This window comes from Molossus molossus, unplaced genomic scaffold, assembly GCF_014108415.1.
Source record: "Molossus molossus isolate mMolMol1 unplaced genomic scaffold, mMolMol1.p scaffold_m16_p_15, whole genome shotgun sequence".
NCBI lineage: Eukaryota > Metazoa > Chordata > Mammalia > Chiroptera > Molossidae > Molossus > Molossus molossus.
This window is the reverse complement of record NW_023425350.1, coordinates 81,139,847-81,159,810: the sequence shown is the minus strand read 5'-3', so window position 1 is coordinate 81,159,810 and position 19,964 is coordinate 81,139,847. Positions and strand designations below refer to the sequence as shown.

Below are 19,964 nucleotides of genomic sequence, written 5' to 3'. Positions count from 1 at the left end.
TCTAAGGCCGTCACACAACAAGGGAACAATGGTCAGCTAGCAGGTCTTGAGAAAATCTTTCCTTCTGAACCCAACATTCATGGGCAGAGAACCCATAGGAAAAAGCAACCTTGGAACGGGCAATCAGAAAAAATATCACATCAAATTAAACTTGAATAAGATGAACGGAGGAGCCTAGCAGCAGTAATTTCATCCTCGGGCTCGAGGACGTCTCTTTATCACAGCCCTTGTCTCCTGGGGTTCAGATCTTGAAATCTCGTTGTTCAAAGACTTCCATTTAGGAAAAGCTGCGGCAGCCTTCAAGACTGATCCCTCAGACGAGCCTGCGCACAGGATCTGTTGGCAAAACGCACTGACGTGCGTTCTGCAGGCGCGTGCCCGGTGATGAGGGGACCAGACCACTCCCGTCTGGCTCTCCCGCTCAGGTGTGTCCGTGCTGCGGGAACAGGCAGAAGCAGGCCCCTGGTAAGTCCCTATCACATAAAGCTGATGACAAAGGGTCCCAAAAGACAGATAACTTTCAGCAGGTTGTGGGTTAGCCAAGCTCTAGAAAGCTTCTGTTCAAACCATTTAAGAGAATTTTAAGTTGTAAGAACAGTAAGAACGAAATAAAAGATAAAGTACACACGCAATCCCACTACCTCACCGACTCAAACTAACTTCATGTTCCCTTCTGATGATGGGTGGTACTCATTTCATGGAGAAAAGCGAAGAGGGTGGGATGCAGTATCTTAGTACCTGGTGCATCTCCTAGGGCTGGGTAACGCCCATGTGCCCTGAGAAGGCCCAAAAGAATTATGGACTCCACTCCACAGGAAGCCCCAAAGGACCCTCTGTAAGTCTATACTAGAGAAGTCATGTGTTGTTCTAGAGTCACAGAGTCCTGGGTTCAAATCCTAATCTGTCCTCTATAGCTGTGTAGCTTGGATAAGCACCCTCACGCCCATGGGTCTCAACAGCCTCATCTGTCCAACAAGATCTGCACAAACAGTAAAGAGAAACATTGCAAATCACCTGGCCCACACACCTGTTACAGGTTGACTCGCACCCCAAGCCAAAAAGATGTTGAAGTCCTGAGCCCCAGTACCTCAGAATGCGACGTTATTTGGAAACAGGGTCCTTGGAGCTGTAATTAGTTAAGAGGAAGTCATACTGCGGCAGGATGGGCCCCTATGTAACATAACTGGTGTCCGCATGAGAGGACAGCCACAGAGGGAGCGTGCCATGTGACAGCAAAGTCGCACTGCAGCCAGACAGCTGCTAGGACCCCACAGGCTCCCAGCCACCTCCAAAAGCAAGGAAAGGGCAAAGGAGGACTCCCCAACAGGATTCAGAGGGAGGCAGCCTGAGGACTTCCTGAACTGGGTCATCTAGATCCCAAAACTGTTGTTCTGATGTCATCCTCTGTTAGGGCAGTCCTAGGAACCGGGTGTGCTGCCCAGCGCAGAGACTCCAGGGAGCCCGCACTCCGGCCACAGAAGGCTCTCCACACCTGCTGCACATGACCAGCCCACCCTGTGTGCCTTCTGGCCCCAGGTGGGTTTCATGACCAATCTCTGTTTACCAGTTGTTAACGTTATCTGTTTTACCCATTGGCACAGTTTGTCAACAATCTAAACACAACAATAGACAGATCCGGGAGGAGACACCCATACATTCAAAGTCCATGCCACTGATTTAAAGGAAAAACATTTTTTAGCCTTTGAAGAGCGAACTCAGATGGAGTTCTCTGTATGGGGGGAGGGCGACCTCCCGTAGGGAAGGTGAACAGTCTGCCCTCTATAACTTCCTCATGACCAGTGAACACAAAGCTTCTTTGTTGAACTTCCTGAAACAGCCACGTTACCCCATCACGGCCATCGTCAGCGGAAGTCAGAACCGTGAGCCTGGGCACTCAGCGTGGGGCTCTCACTGCGCTGGCCAACGGTCCCCAGGCCCAGAGCCCACCCAGACTCGGTGCTGTTGGGCCAGGCAAGGGCCTCTCTTCGCCCCATTTCTAGCTCCTTAGGAGCGTCTCAAGTGCAGAGTGTGGAGAATCACTTACCAGAAAGCGCATGTCTTCAGCAGCTGGTCCGAACCCACAGAAAGCTGTAGGCGCCCCTGGCTCTCCACAGCCCCCACGGGAAGCCCCTCCAGCCGAGGTGACTGGGGAGCAAGGTCAGAGGTAACCGCACAAACTACTTGTATCCATCCCTGACCCCTCCCTGCTGCCCTCCGGCCCCTAGTGCTCCACCTCACCCCAGCTGGACCTGCTGAGGCCTCGGAGAGGACCAGCACCTCACGCCTGCTGCCGCTCTCCTGGGCCCGGCTGCCTGAAGGCTCCTCTCACCCCCCAGGGCGGCAGCCCCCTCCCGTCCTGGCTTCCCACTGTGCAGGCCAGACCAGGACGCAGTCCAGGGTCTGCCTGCTCTTCCCCAGGCTCCCACCCCGCTGTTTCCCTTGAGCTGCTACTTCATTTCTCCAGTGGCTTCTACTTTGAACGTTACAGGCAAGTGGGAGGCGGCTGCGCCCCCTTCTTTACCCATTCTCTCTGGCCTCCATCCGGACAGTTCTTCTACTGTGGGTCCCTGAAAAGACACTGACCATTTCTCTGGACACATCACTCATTCCAGGACAAGGGTGACGTGAAAACCCACCCTCCCTGTCTCATCCACTCATGCTGACGGTCACCCTGACTCCCTGCCTCCTGAGCCACTGGTCCCAACTCAAACCATCTCTCCTGCGCCCTCAGGGGCGGGCTTCCAGGTCTCTGGCCTGCATGTGTACCTGTGTCTATCTGTTCCCCCACCTCAGGGTGAACCGTGGGCTCCTCCCCAATTCTCAACCCTGACGGAGCACCTGGGGAACTCTCGAAATCCTAGTCCAGCCTGGCCGGTGTGGCTCAGAGGTTTGCAGGCCAAAGAGTTGCAGGTTTGATTCTGGTCAAGCGTACGTACCTCGGTTCCAGTTTGGTCCCCGACCCTGGTCGGGGTTGGGTGGGAGGCAACCAACTCTCTCTCTCTCTCTCTCTCTCTCTCTCTCTCTCTCTCCCCCCCTCCCTCTTCCTCCCACTCTATCTGAGGATAAACATAAAAATATCCTCAGGTAAGGATTTAAAAAAAAAATCCTAGTCCAGAGATACATGTGGCTTGTGGCGCGGCCTGAGATGGAGGCTCCCAGAGCTCCCAGGCCTCGGCCCCCGGAGCTGCCCACTGCTAGCACAGCTGAGCAGGGCTCTGCCATTCCACGGAGCTGCCATGAAAGTGCCCAAGACAGCAGGCGCTGCAGGTGACCACAGCCCACCACAGTTGCCTAGACATGGACAGGACCCAAGTGTACATCAACAAGTGGGTGGATAAAGCTGTGGTATATGTCCACAATGCAGTATCACTCAGCCACAAGCGAGAAGGAAACCCTGCCACCGGCGACAACACGGGCAGACTTCTGGGAGGCAAGTCAGGCAGAGAAAGACAAACACTGCATGATCGCATTTGTAGGTGGAATCTTTAAACAGTGGAACTTGTAAAGACAGAGAGTAGAGTGGTGGTTACAAGGCGCTGGAGGATGGGAAACTGGGGAGATGTTGTCTAAGGGCACAAACCTGCAACTACAAGATGAGTGAATTCTAGAGACCCAATGCACAGCACAGTGGGCACAGTCAACAGTTCCACAGTACAAACTTCAGGGCTGCTAAGAGACTAGAGCTTAACTGTTCTCATCACATACACACAAACAAGATGAGTATGTGACATGATAGAGGTGTTACCTAATGCTACAATGATGATCATATTGCAATAAATGCATCAAATGAATACACTGTACACCTTAAACTTATGCAATGTTATATGTCAACTATAATTTCAATTAAAAATGTATAAGCCCATATTTAGGAGGAAATCATCTGTCAGTCTTTTTAATAAAATATAGCTAAACGCAAAACACAAAAGGCCCATGCAAGAACACCAACCTCAGGTTCAACCCGGCAGCAGAAAGACAAGAGCAAAGTCCCAGGAGAGCTCCAGACAGACCCAAGGACACAACGGGCAGCTGATTCCTGCTCACGACCGCCGACCAGGGCACGGGCAGTGGGCACACGGTCTTTGGAAAGAAGGTGTTCGTTCAAGGGTACGTGCACACCACGCTCTCACACCTGGAGAGTTTCCGAACGGAGCAGCTGTACCCTGAAGCTTAGACTATGACCCCTATATTACAGTTAAGTGTAGTAATCCACTGAGGTTTTTAAGAGTTTTTATAACTTCTTAGGCCCTTTACAAAATTTTTTTATACTTATCCGAGAATATGTTTTTATTGATTTTTGGAGAAAAAAATCCAAAAACCATCAGTTGCCTCCTATACATGCCCCACCCAGGAGCTGAACCAGCAACCGGGGTATGAGCCTTCACTGGGATCGGACCAGCAACCTTTTGGTGTATGGGACAACGCTCCAACCAACTGAGCCACCAGGCCAGGGCAGCCCCTTTGAAACTTAGCAGCCCAGAAATACTGAGCTCACAAGTTACACAACGACATTAAACAGCCTAACCTAAGAGATGCTGGGACATAGCAAACCTCCATCTCTCCTGACGGACACAGTAAAGCATTTCAAATCACTGAGTTTTTCTGAAAGGAAAGAAAAAAAGTCACAGAAAAACAATCCCAAACAGCCTTCATGAAAAAATATATGCAACACTGTATTCTGTCCTTCCAAACACTGTCATCAGCTGTGCCTGCCCAGGCCCTGCCCGATGCGATGGACTGTCACTCCTGCCATCAGCTGACGCACACACAGCCACGGCGCGTGCCAGGGCTGCGACAAGCTCTCCCCACTCACACCTCTGTTCTAGTCTCACAGCTCGAGAGGTGGGCACAGATCTGTCCCAAGGCTCAGAGGTATATAACTGGTACGAGGGAGAGAAGGCACTGGGACTCACATCCAGGGAAGTGGTCCTCAAACCAGCCACTATGCTTATACTGGCACCCACACTTCTAAGCGGACCAACTCCTATTCCCAGCAGAGAGGCAAACACGCGACCAGGGCCCCTTGCACACGCAGTCCCCTCGCAGAAGGAAGAGTCCTTGCAGGAGTGGGTGGGCCTCACAAAGTGTGTGCTGGCCCAGCACAGCACGGTCACTTCACCAGAGTGGGGAGAAGGACACAGTCTCAGAAACTCCTCGACCATGGAGGACTGGAAAACATCACCTACACTGACAGACCCTTCAGGGAAAGGAGTCTAGAGGAGCCCACACCTGGCACCTGCCACCAATGGGCTGCCTGCTGTTGGCCAGGAGGACCCAGGCTAAGTTTCTGCAGCTGACTCATAAGCTGAGCAATTACTCAACCAAGTAAATCTGCCAATCTCAGATCAGCTCTCAAGGAGTGAATTCCACATCCCACAAGAAGAGAGAGAAAATAAAAAGCAAGTAACTATGAATACCGTGCTGACAAGGTACAGTGTTACTTACAGAGCTACACAGAAAACTGAGTCACCTGCAGCAAGGTAAGTCCTCAATGTCGCCCAGGACTGTCGCCAAGGAGATGATGAAAAGAGATGCGTCAGGTGCACTATTCAAAACTAAAATCCACATCACTGACATCCAAAAGATGGAAAAAGCACCCTCACAGATGCAGGTCCACATTCATCAATGCCTAGTTTTTAAGCACTGGCCTTTAGGAAGACTCCAAACAGACCTTGTAACCAACCCATTATAGTGTGGATGATACAGTAGAAGAACAGATGTTACTTACTAACTGTACAATGATGACTACATCACTGTTGTAATAGGTAGGCAAAATCTAACACTAAGTGTCAAGAAAAGTCAAGAAAGAAAGAGTGACACAGACCACCTCTCCAGGATGGAGTTGCTCACCCACACAGGAAGTCCAACCGCTCATAAGCAGATCTGCGCTGAGGATCACAAATGAGCACGTGCTTCCAAACGCCAGCACTGACACCAGCACCGTGACGTGTCCCCCGGGCAGCCTGGGTGGGACCACATGCCAGGGAACCCACAGGAAGTAGGTGTCAGTGCAGAACTCGGGAGACAGGCTGAGCAAATCACGGCACAAACATGCAATATGCCTGTGACACGTTTTCCGGGGCTATTATTCCAGTAGGTGTAAAAGAAGCTACGAAGCTGACTGTATAAACCACATTCACAGAGAAAACTGGGAAATCGATGTAAAAAGGTTAACTGTGGGGTAAAGCGCTTTCTTCTTTTTCCTATGCATTTCCACTTTCTACACTTAGCATTTAGTTTTAAGATCACGAGAGAAAGCATTATTACAAAAAATGTTTCTGAGGATTGTTTTCTAAGTTATGACTGGAAACAGTCTTTGTAATAATGCCATGCAGACTTCTGTTGAATTCACCTCCCCAGTACGCCAGCTTGTGTGCTAGTACATCACATAACACTGTACACAGGACCAGGATGAACCTCCAGACCAGTCAGGATTCCAACTGTTAAAGGCTTTCGAATAAACTTTTAGGACAAAACAGTGCCCTCAAGTTTGGAAGCGTGGTCGCCTGTGCTCTTCTGCAGGGTGCAGCTCACCCCAGCAAGCGAAGCCGCCTCAGCAGGGCCCCGGGCTGCTCGGCAGGGAGGATGCTTTACCACAACCAGGAATATGTACAGCACTCGTATGGTGGTGTTTGCTGGACAAAACATCAGGCCAAGCAGGTCATGAGCACTGTGACCTTGGCAGGCACACGACTGCCACGAAGGTGAGAGGCACAGCAGCAGGTAAGGCAGCACCTGTGCTCACCAGAACACCAAGGTCACACCTTGTGAGTACATAAAACCTCGGAGTGGAGACTGACAGCAGGTGCAAAGGGGAGCCAAGGGCGTGAGAGCCTAAGACTGTGCCCGCAGAGCTGGCGGGCTGGGACCGCAGCCCACGTGCTGGGCTGCACTGGAAGGGCTCTGCTGCACAGCTGCAAGGCACCAGGAGCCACGCTCTGGACGCGATCTCTCCGGCTCGCTCCAGAGCCAGCAGCCCACCATCTGTGAAAGCTTGTGTTTCTGACCTTTGTTCAGGCTCTGATTCTAACCGCTACGCCTAAGACAGAACACTGTACCCTTCCTTTGTGATATCAAACTGTCTCTGCAGCAGGTCCACTTCATAAAAGAGCAGGATTCACTCACCTGGTGGACAGCTGGTGGTTTAGACTCGGCAAGGTGCTCACAGAGCAAGGACCAGATCCAAAGCCGTCCACAGGCCAGAGGATGGCTTCGTGCCCCATGCCCTGGAGGCCCCCACCCAGCCCTCACAAACATGGTCTGAGGCTTCCAGAGAGCGCGGGAGAGAGGAGGTGGGGTTCACTGCAATCTTTAACAGAAGAAAAAGTCACACTTTTTTCCTTCCTTTACACACATAAATAGGGAATTTAAGTGTTGTGTGTCACTGAAGATTTTAAGGCTCTGAGAAATGCTTTCAAATTTTCTAAAAATTGCTAGAATCTATAAGATTGTTTGCAGACTAACCATGATAAAAATCGACCATATTTCTATTCCCCAAATCCAAAACACAGTAAAAACCTACTTTTCAAATTGAAGGAAAAGTTTCCTGTTAATTCAATATACAGTTGACCCTTGAATAACATAGGTTTGAACTGCATGGGTCCACGTATATGCAGATTTTTTTCAATAAATAGACTAGAAAAATTTTTGGATATTTGCAACAATTTGAAAAACCCCGCACACAAACCTTACAACCTTCTTAACAACATTTTCTTTTCTCTAGCTGACCGTAATGGAAGAATCAACATAACATGCACAGCATGTGCTGACACTGTGTCTGTGGGCAGCAAGGCTTCCAGGCAACGGTAGGCGGCCAGTGAAGTTTGGGGAGAGTTGAAAGTCATGTGTGGATCTTCGACTACCCAGAAGGGTCAGCACCCTTCACCCGCATGTTGTTAAAGGGCCAACCGTGTATCCAGTTGGCAGAGCGAGTGAGCGGATTTGGCAAGGGCTTTGAGTACACTGTCAGCAGACAGATGAGTTAGGGTCACTCCCCAAGAGAAGACATCATCACCACCACAGCCCCGCCAAAGGCAAGACTGAATTTGAGGACCAGACCCAGTAAGACCTTTTTTTTCCAACCTTTTCAAAAACATGGTCCCTTTTTTGGTACTCAGCCCAGGTCTACCAGCTACAGGAGCACTTGCAGATTCTTACTTAGGAAGCTGTGGGGGGAAATCCTATGCCCAGAGCATCACGAAGGGCCAAGTAGGCCAGAAAGCTCTTCAAAGTCTTGAGACCTGGCAGGGCGTCTCCACACAGCAGGACGGGTCAGGGGCCCCCCAGAAGGCTTGTCAGCAGAGACACAGAGCCCTCACCTGCTCAAGTGCCTTACAACTAAGCTGCTCAATGTGCAAACTATCTCACAGACAGATCACTAGAATGGAATCTTACCATTTTTGACACAGATGGACCTAGAGGGTATTATGCTAAGTGAAATAACTCAGATGAGAAAAAACAATTACCACATGCTTTTAGATTTCTGGCAGAATCTAAAAACAAAATAAACAACACAGAAACAAACTCAAAGATACAGAGAACACACTTTGAGTGTTGCCAGTTGGGAGAGGTGAAAAGGTGAAGGTATTAGGAGTACAAACCAGTAGACATAGAATGGCCATGGGGGTGTGAAGTACAGCACAGAGAACAGGTATGGGTGGTAACATTATAATAACATGGATGATGCCAGGAGGGCACTGGACTTATTGGGGGAACATTTTGTATGTTATATAAATGTCTAACTACTATGCTGCACATCTAAAACCAATATAATATTGAATGTCAACCGTAATTAAAATTTTTCAAAAATTGAAAATAGATTCAGATCACCAAAGAATAGGTTCATGAAATCTGCGTGTGGATTAATTTCCTCTGAACAAATGATATTTTTATGCCATGTGTGAACAAGCAGCCTCCCTGACAGACGCATGCATCACCCAATCGGTCGGGCAGCCTTCCGGCCACCCCTCTGCCCAGCAGCTCCCCCAGCCGACAGCTCAGCAGCAGCACAGCGGGCAGCCCACGGGGCGCCCAGGGCCGGAGTTCAGATTCTGCACAGTCCCACATTCCGGAACCTGCCACTCACAGCCACTCCTTTCTAAGAGCAGACAAGATGAACTGTTAAAGAAAATTTGCAGAAAACATCCCATTTTCCAAGTTTTGTTCCCCCAGACCTCAATACCGGCATGTTTACAGATTTATTAAACATCTTCAAAGTCAGGAACTTAAGGAAATATACATAGATAGGGAAAAACAAGCTTCCTTCCAGAAGTTTTATTTCACAAAGTGTGGTAGATTCTAATCTATTAGAATCTCGTTTATTTTTAAAATCCTTATTTCTGACCCAAGGAAAGTCCTGCCTTTACCTCCAGTGATCTTATGCAAAAAGCAGCTGACCACAAGCCCTCAAGATCAGAACCCATCATGCCCGGCGCCTGCAGTCTTCCCCGCCCGCCAACAGTGTGAAGCTCGCAGCTTTGCTGGTGCAGCGCCGTGACGTGCCCGAGGTCAGGGGCACCTACACACTGCTCAAACCCACCCTTCCCGAAGTCCGGTCAGGCAGGGCCAACACGCACACTTTAATTCAGAGACAACCCCACATCTCTTTTGAATTCACAGCTCTTCCTTCACCCATCAAACATTTTTAATGAACTGGCATTCGTTGAATTATGTAATTAATTACAGGTAACAAACTTGAGCCCCATCATCCTCCCCTGAAGACCTGTGAGCTGCGATGCCTTCAGGGCAGGAGCGCTCTGCCACAAGCACGCACAGACCCCACAGACCCTGCTGAGTGCTGCTGACCGACACACTACAGAAAGAAAAGACCAAGTGCCAGGGCTGGCAAGACAGATGACCACGCCCACCTCAATGGCCTGGACAGATAGCATGTGTACATTAAATAAGGTAAAGTGGATGAAAATACTATAAAAAGTACAATACTGTTATTGCTGCAGAGCTAATAAGCAAGTAATGCTTTGTGGTTGGTTGGTTGGTTGGTTGGTTGGTTGGTTGGTTGGTTGGTTTTTAATAGGAAGATTGGGGGAAAAGGGCATTACAAGCTGCCAGTTATTTCTTGAAGAAAATTAAAACTGAGCCCTGGCCAGGTAGCTCCACTGGTTATAGCATTGTCCCCATACACTGGGTTCCATCCCCAGTCAGGGCACGTACAATAAAACAACCAATGAATGCATGAATAAGTGGAACAACAAATCAATGTTTCTCTGTCTCTCTCTCTCACTCTCTCTCTCTCTCCCCCAAATCAATAAATAATTTTTTTTTTAAATGAAGGCTGGTAATTATAAGTAAGAAAGACAAACAAAGTCATTGTAGGCAACAGCCAAGTCTTCAGGTGGGCAAAGCCAGAGAGCTTCCCTATCCAGTCACTAAAAACAGCTTCACTCTTCTGAGCAAACGGAAATTATGTCCACAGCCCTTGACCTTCTCCTCCTCCCCTTCTCTTTCGCTCCTCTCTCAGGTCGGAAAGACTCTCCCCAGGTGTGGCCAGCCCCAGGGACAAAAGGGCTTGAGGGTTTATTCCTCATGGGTATTTGGAATTCTTGGCTGGGGCCAGAGACTTGGCAACCAATATGATAACAGGAAATCCTGGGCCTGGCCTGGCCCTGAAGCAGCAGATCCTGAAATGCCAGAAATGTTCACTTCACACACCACTAAGGAGACGTGTCTGCCACACGCAGAAAGTAAACTTGAACTTGTAGAAAAGAAACTATAGTCAGAAGATGACCACTCAGGGGTGGGGTGGACAAAAGGGGTGAAGGGGATAAAAAAGTACAAACTTTCAGTTATAAAGAAAGAAATCCTGGGAATTTAATGTACAGCACGGTGCCAATAGTTAATAATTTTCTATTATAAATATGGAAGTTGCTAAGAAAGTAAATCTTAAAAGTTCTCACCACAAGAAAAAAAATGTGAAACTATGTACGGTGATGGATGTTAACTAGACTTACTGTGGTGATCATTTCGCAATATAAATATCAAATGTTATATGTTTCTTATATTCCAATTTTTAAAAAAGGAGACTAGCGCCCTGGCCGGGTAGTTCAGTTGGTTAGAGCATCATCCTGATACACCAAGGTTGCAGGTTTGATCTCCAGTCAAGGCACATTATTTTTTTGTTTATTTTGTTTTGTTTTTTTATCTTTATTGTTGAATGTATTACAGATGTTCCTCATTTTTCCCCCATTGACCCCCTCCTCCCCAATCCTACCTCCCTCCTGCCTTTTCCCACACAGTTGTCTGTGTCCATTGGTTATGCATAAGTTCTTTGGTTTATTTCTTGCCACCCCCCAACCCCCTTCTCTTTGAGGTTTGTCAGTCTAGCAATGAATTTGTTCTTTTTAATCCCATCAGCTTTTTCACCCATTCCCCCAACCCCCCTCCCATCTGGCGACCAACAAAATGTTCTCTGTATCTATGAGAATGTTTCTGATCCACCTGTTCATTTTGTTTGTAGATTCCATTGTTGACAGATATGTATTCATTGCCATTTTGTTTGTTCATGTATTTTATCTTTTTCTTCAAAAAGACCCTTCAACATTTCATATACTAACGGTTTGATGGTGATGAACTCCTTTAACTTTTCCTTATCTGGGAAACTCTTTATATGGCCATCAATTCTAAATGACAGCTTTGCAGGATAGAGTAATTTTGGTTGTAGGTTCTTGCTTTTCATCACTCTAAATATTTCTTGCACTCCCTTCTGGTCTGCAATATTTCTTTTGAGAAATCAGCTGACAGTCGTATGGGAACTCCCTTGTAAGTGACTAACTGCTTTTCTCTTGCTGCTTTTAAGATTCTCTCTTTGTCTTGAACCTTTTGCATTTTGATGATGATGTGTCTTGGTGTGGGCCTCTTGGGGTTCATGTTGTTTGGGACTCTCTGTGCTTCCTGGACTTGTATGTGTTTCCTTCACCAAATTAGGAAAGTTTTTTGTCATTACCGTTTCAAATAGGTTTTCGACTTCTTGTTCTCTCTCTTCTCCTTCTGGCACCCCCCAAGAGGCAAATGTTGGCACGCTTGAAGTTGTCCCAAAGGCTCCTTATACTTTCCTCATTTTTTTGGATTCTGTTTTCTTTTTGCTGTTCTGATTGGGTGTTTTTTGCTTCCTTGTATTCCAAATCAATGGTTTGCTCCTTGGCTTTACCTATTCTACTATTGAATCTGTGTAAATTATTCTTTATTTCAGTTAGTGCCTCCTTCATTTCTGACTGTGCCTCCTTCATTTATGACTGGTCTTTTTTAATGCTCTTGAAGCCCTCACTAAGTTCATTGAGCATCCTTAGAAGCAGTATTTTAAACTCAGCATCTGTTAGGTTGCTTATCTCCATTTCGCTTAGTTCTTTTCCTGGAGTTTTGTTCTGTTCTTTCATTTGGGACCTGTTTCTTTGTCTCCTCATTTTGGCTGCCTCTCTGTGTTTGTTTCTGTGTATTACTTAACGAGAGGTATGGGGCTAGCTGAGACCAGATGCTGCTTGTTTGAAAGAATTTAGGAAAACCTGAAGCAGGATCCAAGCCAGGCCAATCCTATGGTTAAGCAACCGGCAACAGCTTGGGTGGGCCTGAAAGTTGGGTGGGGCGGGGCCTCAGGGAATCACCAGGGCGGGGCTACCAGTGTGAGCCAGGTTGCTGGAGTCCCAGATATGGCGGCTGTCTGCTGCCCCAGGGAAGGGCTCATCAAAGGAACAAAGGCCTCCGACAACACGTCTGTCCCAGAGAAAGCCCCTTCTCCAGCCCTCGCTCCAGTGCCAAACAGCTCAGTTCTTCCCTGTATGTCTCCGGCGCCCCTCGAGCTGCCTCCCCTCCAAGCCTACAGGGAGCAAGTCCAAGTAAGTCTGTGTGCGGGCCCTTTAAGGAGCTGCCTGGGGCTCCAGCTGTCAAGGCACATTCTAAGAAGCAACCAATGAATGCGTACATAAAGTGGAACAGCAAATCAATGTCTCTCTTTCTCGCTTTCTCTCTCCCTCTCAAATCAATAAATAAAAAAATTTTTATTTATTTTTTTTATTATCCTCACCTGAGGACATTTTTACATTTATCTTCAGACAGAGCAGGAGGGAGAGAGGGAGGAAGAGAGAGAGAAACATTGATGCGAGAGAGACACATTGACTGGTTGCCACCCACATGGGGACAAACTGCAACTGAGGTACGTGCCCTTACCTGGAACCAAACCCAGGACTCTCTGGTCCGCGGGCCGATGCCCTAACCACTGAGAAAACTGGCCAGGGCTAAAAAAATGTTTAAAGATGCCACCTACCAATTGGGAGTGGTCTGCCTCTTAAAAAAAAAAAAAAAAAAAAGGAAGAGTAGGTACAAACGGTAACCTTTAGAATCACTGACCTTCTAGACTAGAGCCACAGGAACCATAGAACTGAGAGGGTCCACAGCCTCTTCATTTGACAGGTGAGAAATCTGAGCCTCAGGGAGTTGGGTGGGGGCTCAGGGATCACACAGATGGAGATAACAGCATCAGGGAGACTGAAACCCGACCCGAGTCCTCCCCCAGCTCTCCCCAGCGCTGCTGTCCCACCTTTCACACCCTTGCATACAACTTCCAACTGTTCTATAGTAACCAGTGAGGATGGACAGACTCACGTCCACCAAGCCCAGAGGCCACCAAGCACTGTCCCAGATACTTCATCCACTTTTCCCCAATTACTACTATTATCAAAACAATCTGTATTAACTAGGTAGTATTAGTTGCATTTAAAGAAGAGGAAACTAAGGTCAAGGTCATACAAGTAATAAGAACAAGAGTTCTTTACTTTTCTACCTCCTAACAGTCCTATTCTTTTCCCCAACAGCACTTAAAGAAACTACATATAGATGTCATTGAGAACTAGAAAATCTGCCAAAGCCAAATTAACTTGAAGCATTCCACTCCACGTCGTAGTTATGAAGAACAGAACCACATGAAACCCAAAAGAAACAATAGTAAATCTGAAAATATCCCCAAGTCGATTTTAATTTTTCTTGTTTTTTTTAATGAGTCACAATGCTCCTCGAAGCAAGCCTCAGACCTCCTCAGTGCTCCACTCACCTCAATAGGAAGAAAGTAGCGGTCGCAAGAGCCAGGCGGAGACTGTGCAGGAAGCCAGGACCCCAGGCTGGGAGCCACAGCCAGCAAACAGCACAGTCCCAGCCAAGTCAGCCCACAGAGGCCAGGGACACAAGAATCAGATGCAAAAGTCAAGTCTCCTCAAAAAACTAAATACAGAACTGCCATCTGATCCCGCTACTGCACTTCTGAATATACAACCCGGAGAGCTGAAGGCAGAGGTGTGAAGAGATACCTGCACACCATGTTCCCAGCTGCCAAAAGGTAGAAGTGTTCATCAGTGGATGAACAGGTAAGCAAACTGTACAGAGAAAGGTTATCCAGCCTTAAAAAATAAAATGAAAGGATGAACATGGATGAACCTTGACGCCACTGTGCTAAATGAAATGAGCCAGTAACAAGAGGACAAATGCTGCAGGAGCCCTAGGGTAGCCACGCTCAGAGACGGAGAGCAGGTGGTGCTGCCAGCGGCTGCGGAGAAGAGTTGGTTGGGGAGAACGTGGACACAGAGGTTCAGTTTGGGAAGATAAAACACTTCTGGAGCCACATGACGGTGGGGACCGCACAACATTGGGAATGTACTTAATGACACTTAACTGTATACTTTACAGTGGTTAAAATAGTAAGTTTCGTATTATGTATATTTTACCACAGTTTTTTAGAAAACAAAACAAGGGTCTCACCAGACACCAGCCCAGCCCAAGAGGAGGGGAGCAGGTCCTGAGGACCTAAGCTGGGCTTGGGGGAGGCAGCCATGGGCCTCATGTTTCAGGAGTCACTTTCTCTTTCTAGAAAAGGTTCAACTCAGTCAAGTGGAAACAGAGAAGGCCCACCTGCCTCAGACCAGCCAGGCTCCTCACTGTAAATGAAGGAACGCGGGCTGGTCTCCAAAGTTTCAGCTCCAACATTCACCCTTCCGTGGCCCTCAGAGACACACCAACCAGGAGTCCCAGCAGTGACAAAGGGACCATCCTCGTGCTCAGAAGACTTGAACCTACAGCTATGGAGTTATTTTTAAAGAGGAAAAGGAGTCCACTTCATTCCAGTCACCCACAGAAGGCGACTGAGCTGTTTCACCAGTGGGACCGGGCAGGGGAGGCCATGCCAACACTCGGGAGTGCAGCTGGAACCCAGTGGTGGCCACACCCCACGGCCCAAGGCAGAGCCTCAAAGAGCCCCAAGCCAAGCTGTACTCACAGGTACTCTGATGAGGAAAGAGTCAGAAAGACTTCAAGGAGGCAGAAGCTACTTACTTATTCTGGCCCGACACCGAGTTGCAGGTAATGTGCCTAGAGCAGGCGAGAACCCAAGAGAAGCGGTCCAAGGGCCCTGCCTTCCCTGACTAAATCCTTCCGTTTTTAAGGGCTACACTACAAAAGCCAACCTCTTATAGTGTGGTTAAAACAACACAAAATGGCCTTGGCCGGTCTGGCTCAGCGGTTAGAGCATTGGCCTGAGGTCCAGAGAGACCCGGGTTCGGTTCCCGCTAAGGGCGTGTACCTCAGTGGCAGTTTGTCCCCGGCCCTGGTTGGGTCGTGTGGGTGGGAACCACTCAATGTATCCCTTTCACGTCGATGTTTCTCTCTCTCTCTCTCTCTCTCCCTCCCACTCTATCTGAACAAAATATTGAAAAATGTCCTCAGGTGAGGATAAAAAAATAAAAAAAAATAAAAACACAAAATGTTCTGATGAAATAAATTTAAAAGATGCCCCGGTTGCTATGTTTAAGGGGATTTTTTGGCGCACACTTGAGAATTCCAGTCCTAGAATAATCACAATAATCATGAGAGGAAGGAGGTAATTCGAGTTGCTCTCCATTACTAGAGTTAAGTAATTACAGGAGTTGCTCTAGATAAAATACCAGAGGAATTAAATTACTAGAGTATGAAATTACTAGATGCTCCAGATTAATTACTAGAGTAAATACTTATCCAGGCAGAGGTGCCCTGGGTTAACGGCTGGAGTGTGGGGGGCTCCACCAGGGCAGGACTGCTGGGCTCAGGCCTGGAAGAGGGCGAGGTGCACGGAGGAGCACGGCAAACACAGTGAACTCGCGGTTTTGAGGACCTCAATTTAATGGACTTCAGGTTTAACAGACAAAATTTCCCATCCGTTTGTCATATGTGAAAATTAATACCCTGCTAATTTTAAAATGCTTTTAACCAAGATTTGCTCATAATTAAATTAACAGGTTATTTTTTTGTTATTAAATCACTGTTATTTTCTTTTTTTATCCTCACCAGAGGACATTTTTGCATTTATCTTCAGATAGAGAGAGAGGGAAAGAGGGAGGAAGAGAGAGAGAGAAACATTGATGTGAGAGAGACACATCAAGTGGCTGCCACCCACACAGCCCCAAACGGGCTGGGGACAAACTGCAGCCAAGGTACTGCCCTTAGCCGGAACCGAACCCGGCACTCTCTGGTCCGCAGGCCGACGCTCTAACTGCTGAGCCAAACCGGCCAGGGCAAATCACTGTTATTTTTAACAAATTTTAGTGAATAGGCCGTATGTTGGGAAAAACACCAACAATTTTGCGGACATAAATAAATGTAACACACCTACAACCATAGTCCACATATTTAAATCCAGGAGCCGCCACTCCTGCACAGGGCTGGGCAGGGCCAGCCCGATCACACCGCATCATCCAGGCAGTTGGTTCCGCCGCCTCGCGCGACTTTCTGCAGCAGTTGACGGGTGCCAGGCAGTGTTCCCACGCCCCAGCGTGTGCGCTTGTTCGCTCGCGTGACTGGTGAGTCACGCACTTCCCAGACCTATTCAGTATAAATTTAAAATTACTGTAATACACATAGAAAACTTTTCTGTGAAATTAAACTTTTTATATATACTTCATTTTAATTACAGAAACAGATTTACATGAGTAAAAACAGGTAAACTAATTTTTCAATTTTTTAACATGCATTCAGAAAAGCTACTTTATTATATAACAGACTTTTGGCTTTAACGGACACCCCCTCGTCCACATTAGTCTGTTACATTGAGGTTTTACTGTAGCTGCTGAACAAACTTCTTTTCCAAAATCTTCATTCTTTTCAAACTTAAATGTTTAGCCCTGGCCGACTGGGCTCAGCGGTTAGAGCATTGGCCCACGAACCAAAGAGTCACAGGTTCCATTCCAGTCAAGGGCACGTATCGTGGTGGCAGTTAGGTCCCCAACCCTGACCAGGGCTGTGCAGGAGGCAACCAGTCAATGTGTCTCTTTCGCATCTCTCTCTCTCTCTCTCTCTCTCTCTCTCTCCCTCCCTCCCTCCCTCCCTTCCTTCCACTCTGAGGATAGATGGAAAAATGTCCTCAGGTGAGGATTTAAAAAAAATTCTAATGTTTAGTGTCCATAATCAAGGCATAACCCAACATGTAACATGTGCACATGATATTAAAAAGTCCTATGTCAAAGTTGTTTACAGCCTGGAAGAGGTGGGGAAACCTATGTATACTGCTGCCCTGCGGGTTGGTAACTGGGACTCCAAGGAACCTCAACTCTTTAAAAACCAGTTTACAATCCAGTTAAAAAATGGGCAGACGCCCTAATAGACATTTCTCCAAAAAGGACATGCAGATGTCCAATAGACATATGAAAAGAAGTTCAATGATGCTAATCATCAGAGAAATGCAAATTAAAACCACAGTGAGATATCACCTCATGAGTGTCAAAATAAGTCAACAAACAATAAGTGTTGGTAAGGATGGGGAGAAAAGGGAATTGTTGACAGAACTGCACATTGGTGCAGCCACTGTGGAAAACAGTGTGGAGGTTCCCCAAAAATTAAAAATGGAACTACTTTATGACAGAACAATTCCATTTTAGGGTATTTTTCCAAAGAAATCCAAAACACTAATTCAAAAAGATATACACACCCCTGTGTTCATGAGGTGTTGTTTACGAGAGCCAAGCTATCAACAGCTGGCTGGGAAGATGGGTGCGTCTTCTTTACACAGTGGAATATAACCCGCCATGAACAAGAAAAATAAAAAAAGAACAAAATCTTCCCATTTGCAACATCATGGATGGACCTAGAGGAAATTATGCTAAATGAAATAACTCTGATGAGAAAGGCAAATACCATATAATTTCACTTACAGGTGGAATCTAAAGAACAAAATTAATGACCAAACAAAACAGCAACAGACTCATAGATACAGAAAACAAATTGATGACTGTCAAATGGAAAGGTGGTTGGTTGGGGACTGGGTGAAAAGGTGAAGGGATTAAGAAGTACAGATTGATAGACACAGATTAGTCAAAGTACAGCACAGGGAATATAGTCAATAATATTGTAATAACTGTGTATGGGGCCACATGGGTATAAACTTATGAGGGAATCACTTCATAAATTACATAAATGTCTAATTACTATGCCTTACACTTGAAATCAGTATAAAATAATACTGAATGTCAACTGTAATTAAGAAATAAAATAAAATTCATTAATTAAAACCAGGTTACAAAATTATTGTTTCAAAAAGAAAAGCAAAAGGTTGGTAGTTAAGACTCAATAAAGTTATTTTTCCTATAGAACGCTCCTAATACTGTGAAAGATGTTGTTTTGGTTTTTTTGTTTGTTTGTTTGTTTGTTTGTTTAAGCTCTCATGTGAGGATATTTTTCTATGTATCTTCAGATAGAGTGGGAAGAAGGAAGGGAAGGAGAGGGAGAGAGAGAGAGAAAAACATCTATGCGAGAGAAACACATCAACTGACTGCCTCCCACAGGACCCCGACCAGGGCCTGGGACGAACAACAACCGTGGTACGTGCCCTTGATCAGAACTGAACCGGTGACTCCTTGGTCCATGGGCCGACGCTCTAACCACTGAGCCAAACTAGCCAGGGCAAAGATTTTCTTTTCTAAAGTTAAAAGTATAGCCCTGACCAGGTGGCTCATTTGGTTGGAGAGTTGTCCCATACACCAAAAAGCTGTGGTTTCTATTCCCAGTCAGGACACATACCTAGGTTGGGGGTTCAATTTTTTGATGGGCACATATGGGTGGCAACCAATCAATGTTTCTCTCTTACATTAATACTTTTTGTCTCTCTCTTTCTCTCTCTCTACCTCCCTAAAAATAAATAAAAATAGATTTATCTATCATTAACAGCCTACCCCATTCTCTACCATTTGCTCTTTCTCCCTCTTTCTCTTGATATGACATAATATGATGGATGATAGAATTACATACACACACACATTTTTTTCTGATTAATTTGAAAAGGCTTATTCCCATGAATAGGGATAGAATCTTAAATACCAATAGCATAGTTATCAACATCACTGCATTTAATACACATGGTTCTTTGGTCTACCATTTGTAATCCAGTTTGGTCATTCGACTCGATAACAAGCGGCCTGTAGAGACTGTTTCCTCCAGAGCAGGGCCCATTCCAGGCAGGGTGCAGCTCTAGTTATGTCTCTGGTTTCCTTTACCCACAGCCTGTCTTTGTCTTTTGACTGACATTTTGAAGACAAAAGTTCCCATCCTCATTTTTTTTTTGTTTTTGACAGCTTTGATCAACCAAGTTATTTTTAGTTTTGTAATAAAAGTATTTTTACATCCGAAACACTATTATTTTATTTAAATTTATAGATTTTTCTATAAATTGTAATAATTTACTATGTACTTAAAATGCTCATCTCTGATAATTGTAAGTAATTGTAAAATTGTCTAACTTATACAATTCTGATTCTAAATAAGACTTTTCAGGAATGCATAACTATGTAATATTATGTAATTATTATATATGTTATATATTACATATATTATGTTATACTATATAAAATATAATATATAATACATTATATATAAATATTATATATTATATATAAATATTATATATAAATATATAACACATTATATAAAATATAATATATAACACATATAGC

The 19,964-nt window shown here is 46.1% G+C and overlaps 1 protein-coding gene across 3 annotated transcripts in view; it reads right to left on the bottom strand.

Moving 5' to 3' along the window:
* TBC1D8 (TBC1 domain family member 8) overlaps positions 1–19,964 on the bottom strand; it is a 123,148-nt gene that overhangs the window by 91,406 nt on the left and 11,778 nt on the right. Inside the window, exons 1-2 of one of the 3 annotated variants that reach the window (XM_036262763.1) lie at positions 17,948–18,077; positions 16,633–16,845 (exon numbers count right to left, since the gene is read on the bottom strand). The exons of the other annotated variants lie outside the window; for them this stretch is intronic. Coding sequence (XP_036118656.1) covers positions 16,633–16,651 — 19 coding nt within the window. The 5' untranslated portion in view covers positions 16,652–16,845; positions 17,948–18,077. Of the gene's footprint in view, positions 1–16,632; positions 16,846–17,947; positions 18,078–19,964 lie in introns of those variants that run through there. 3 annotated transcript variants of the gene reach the window in all.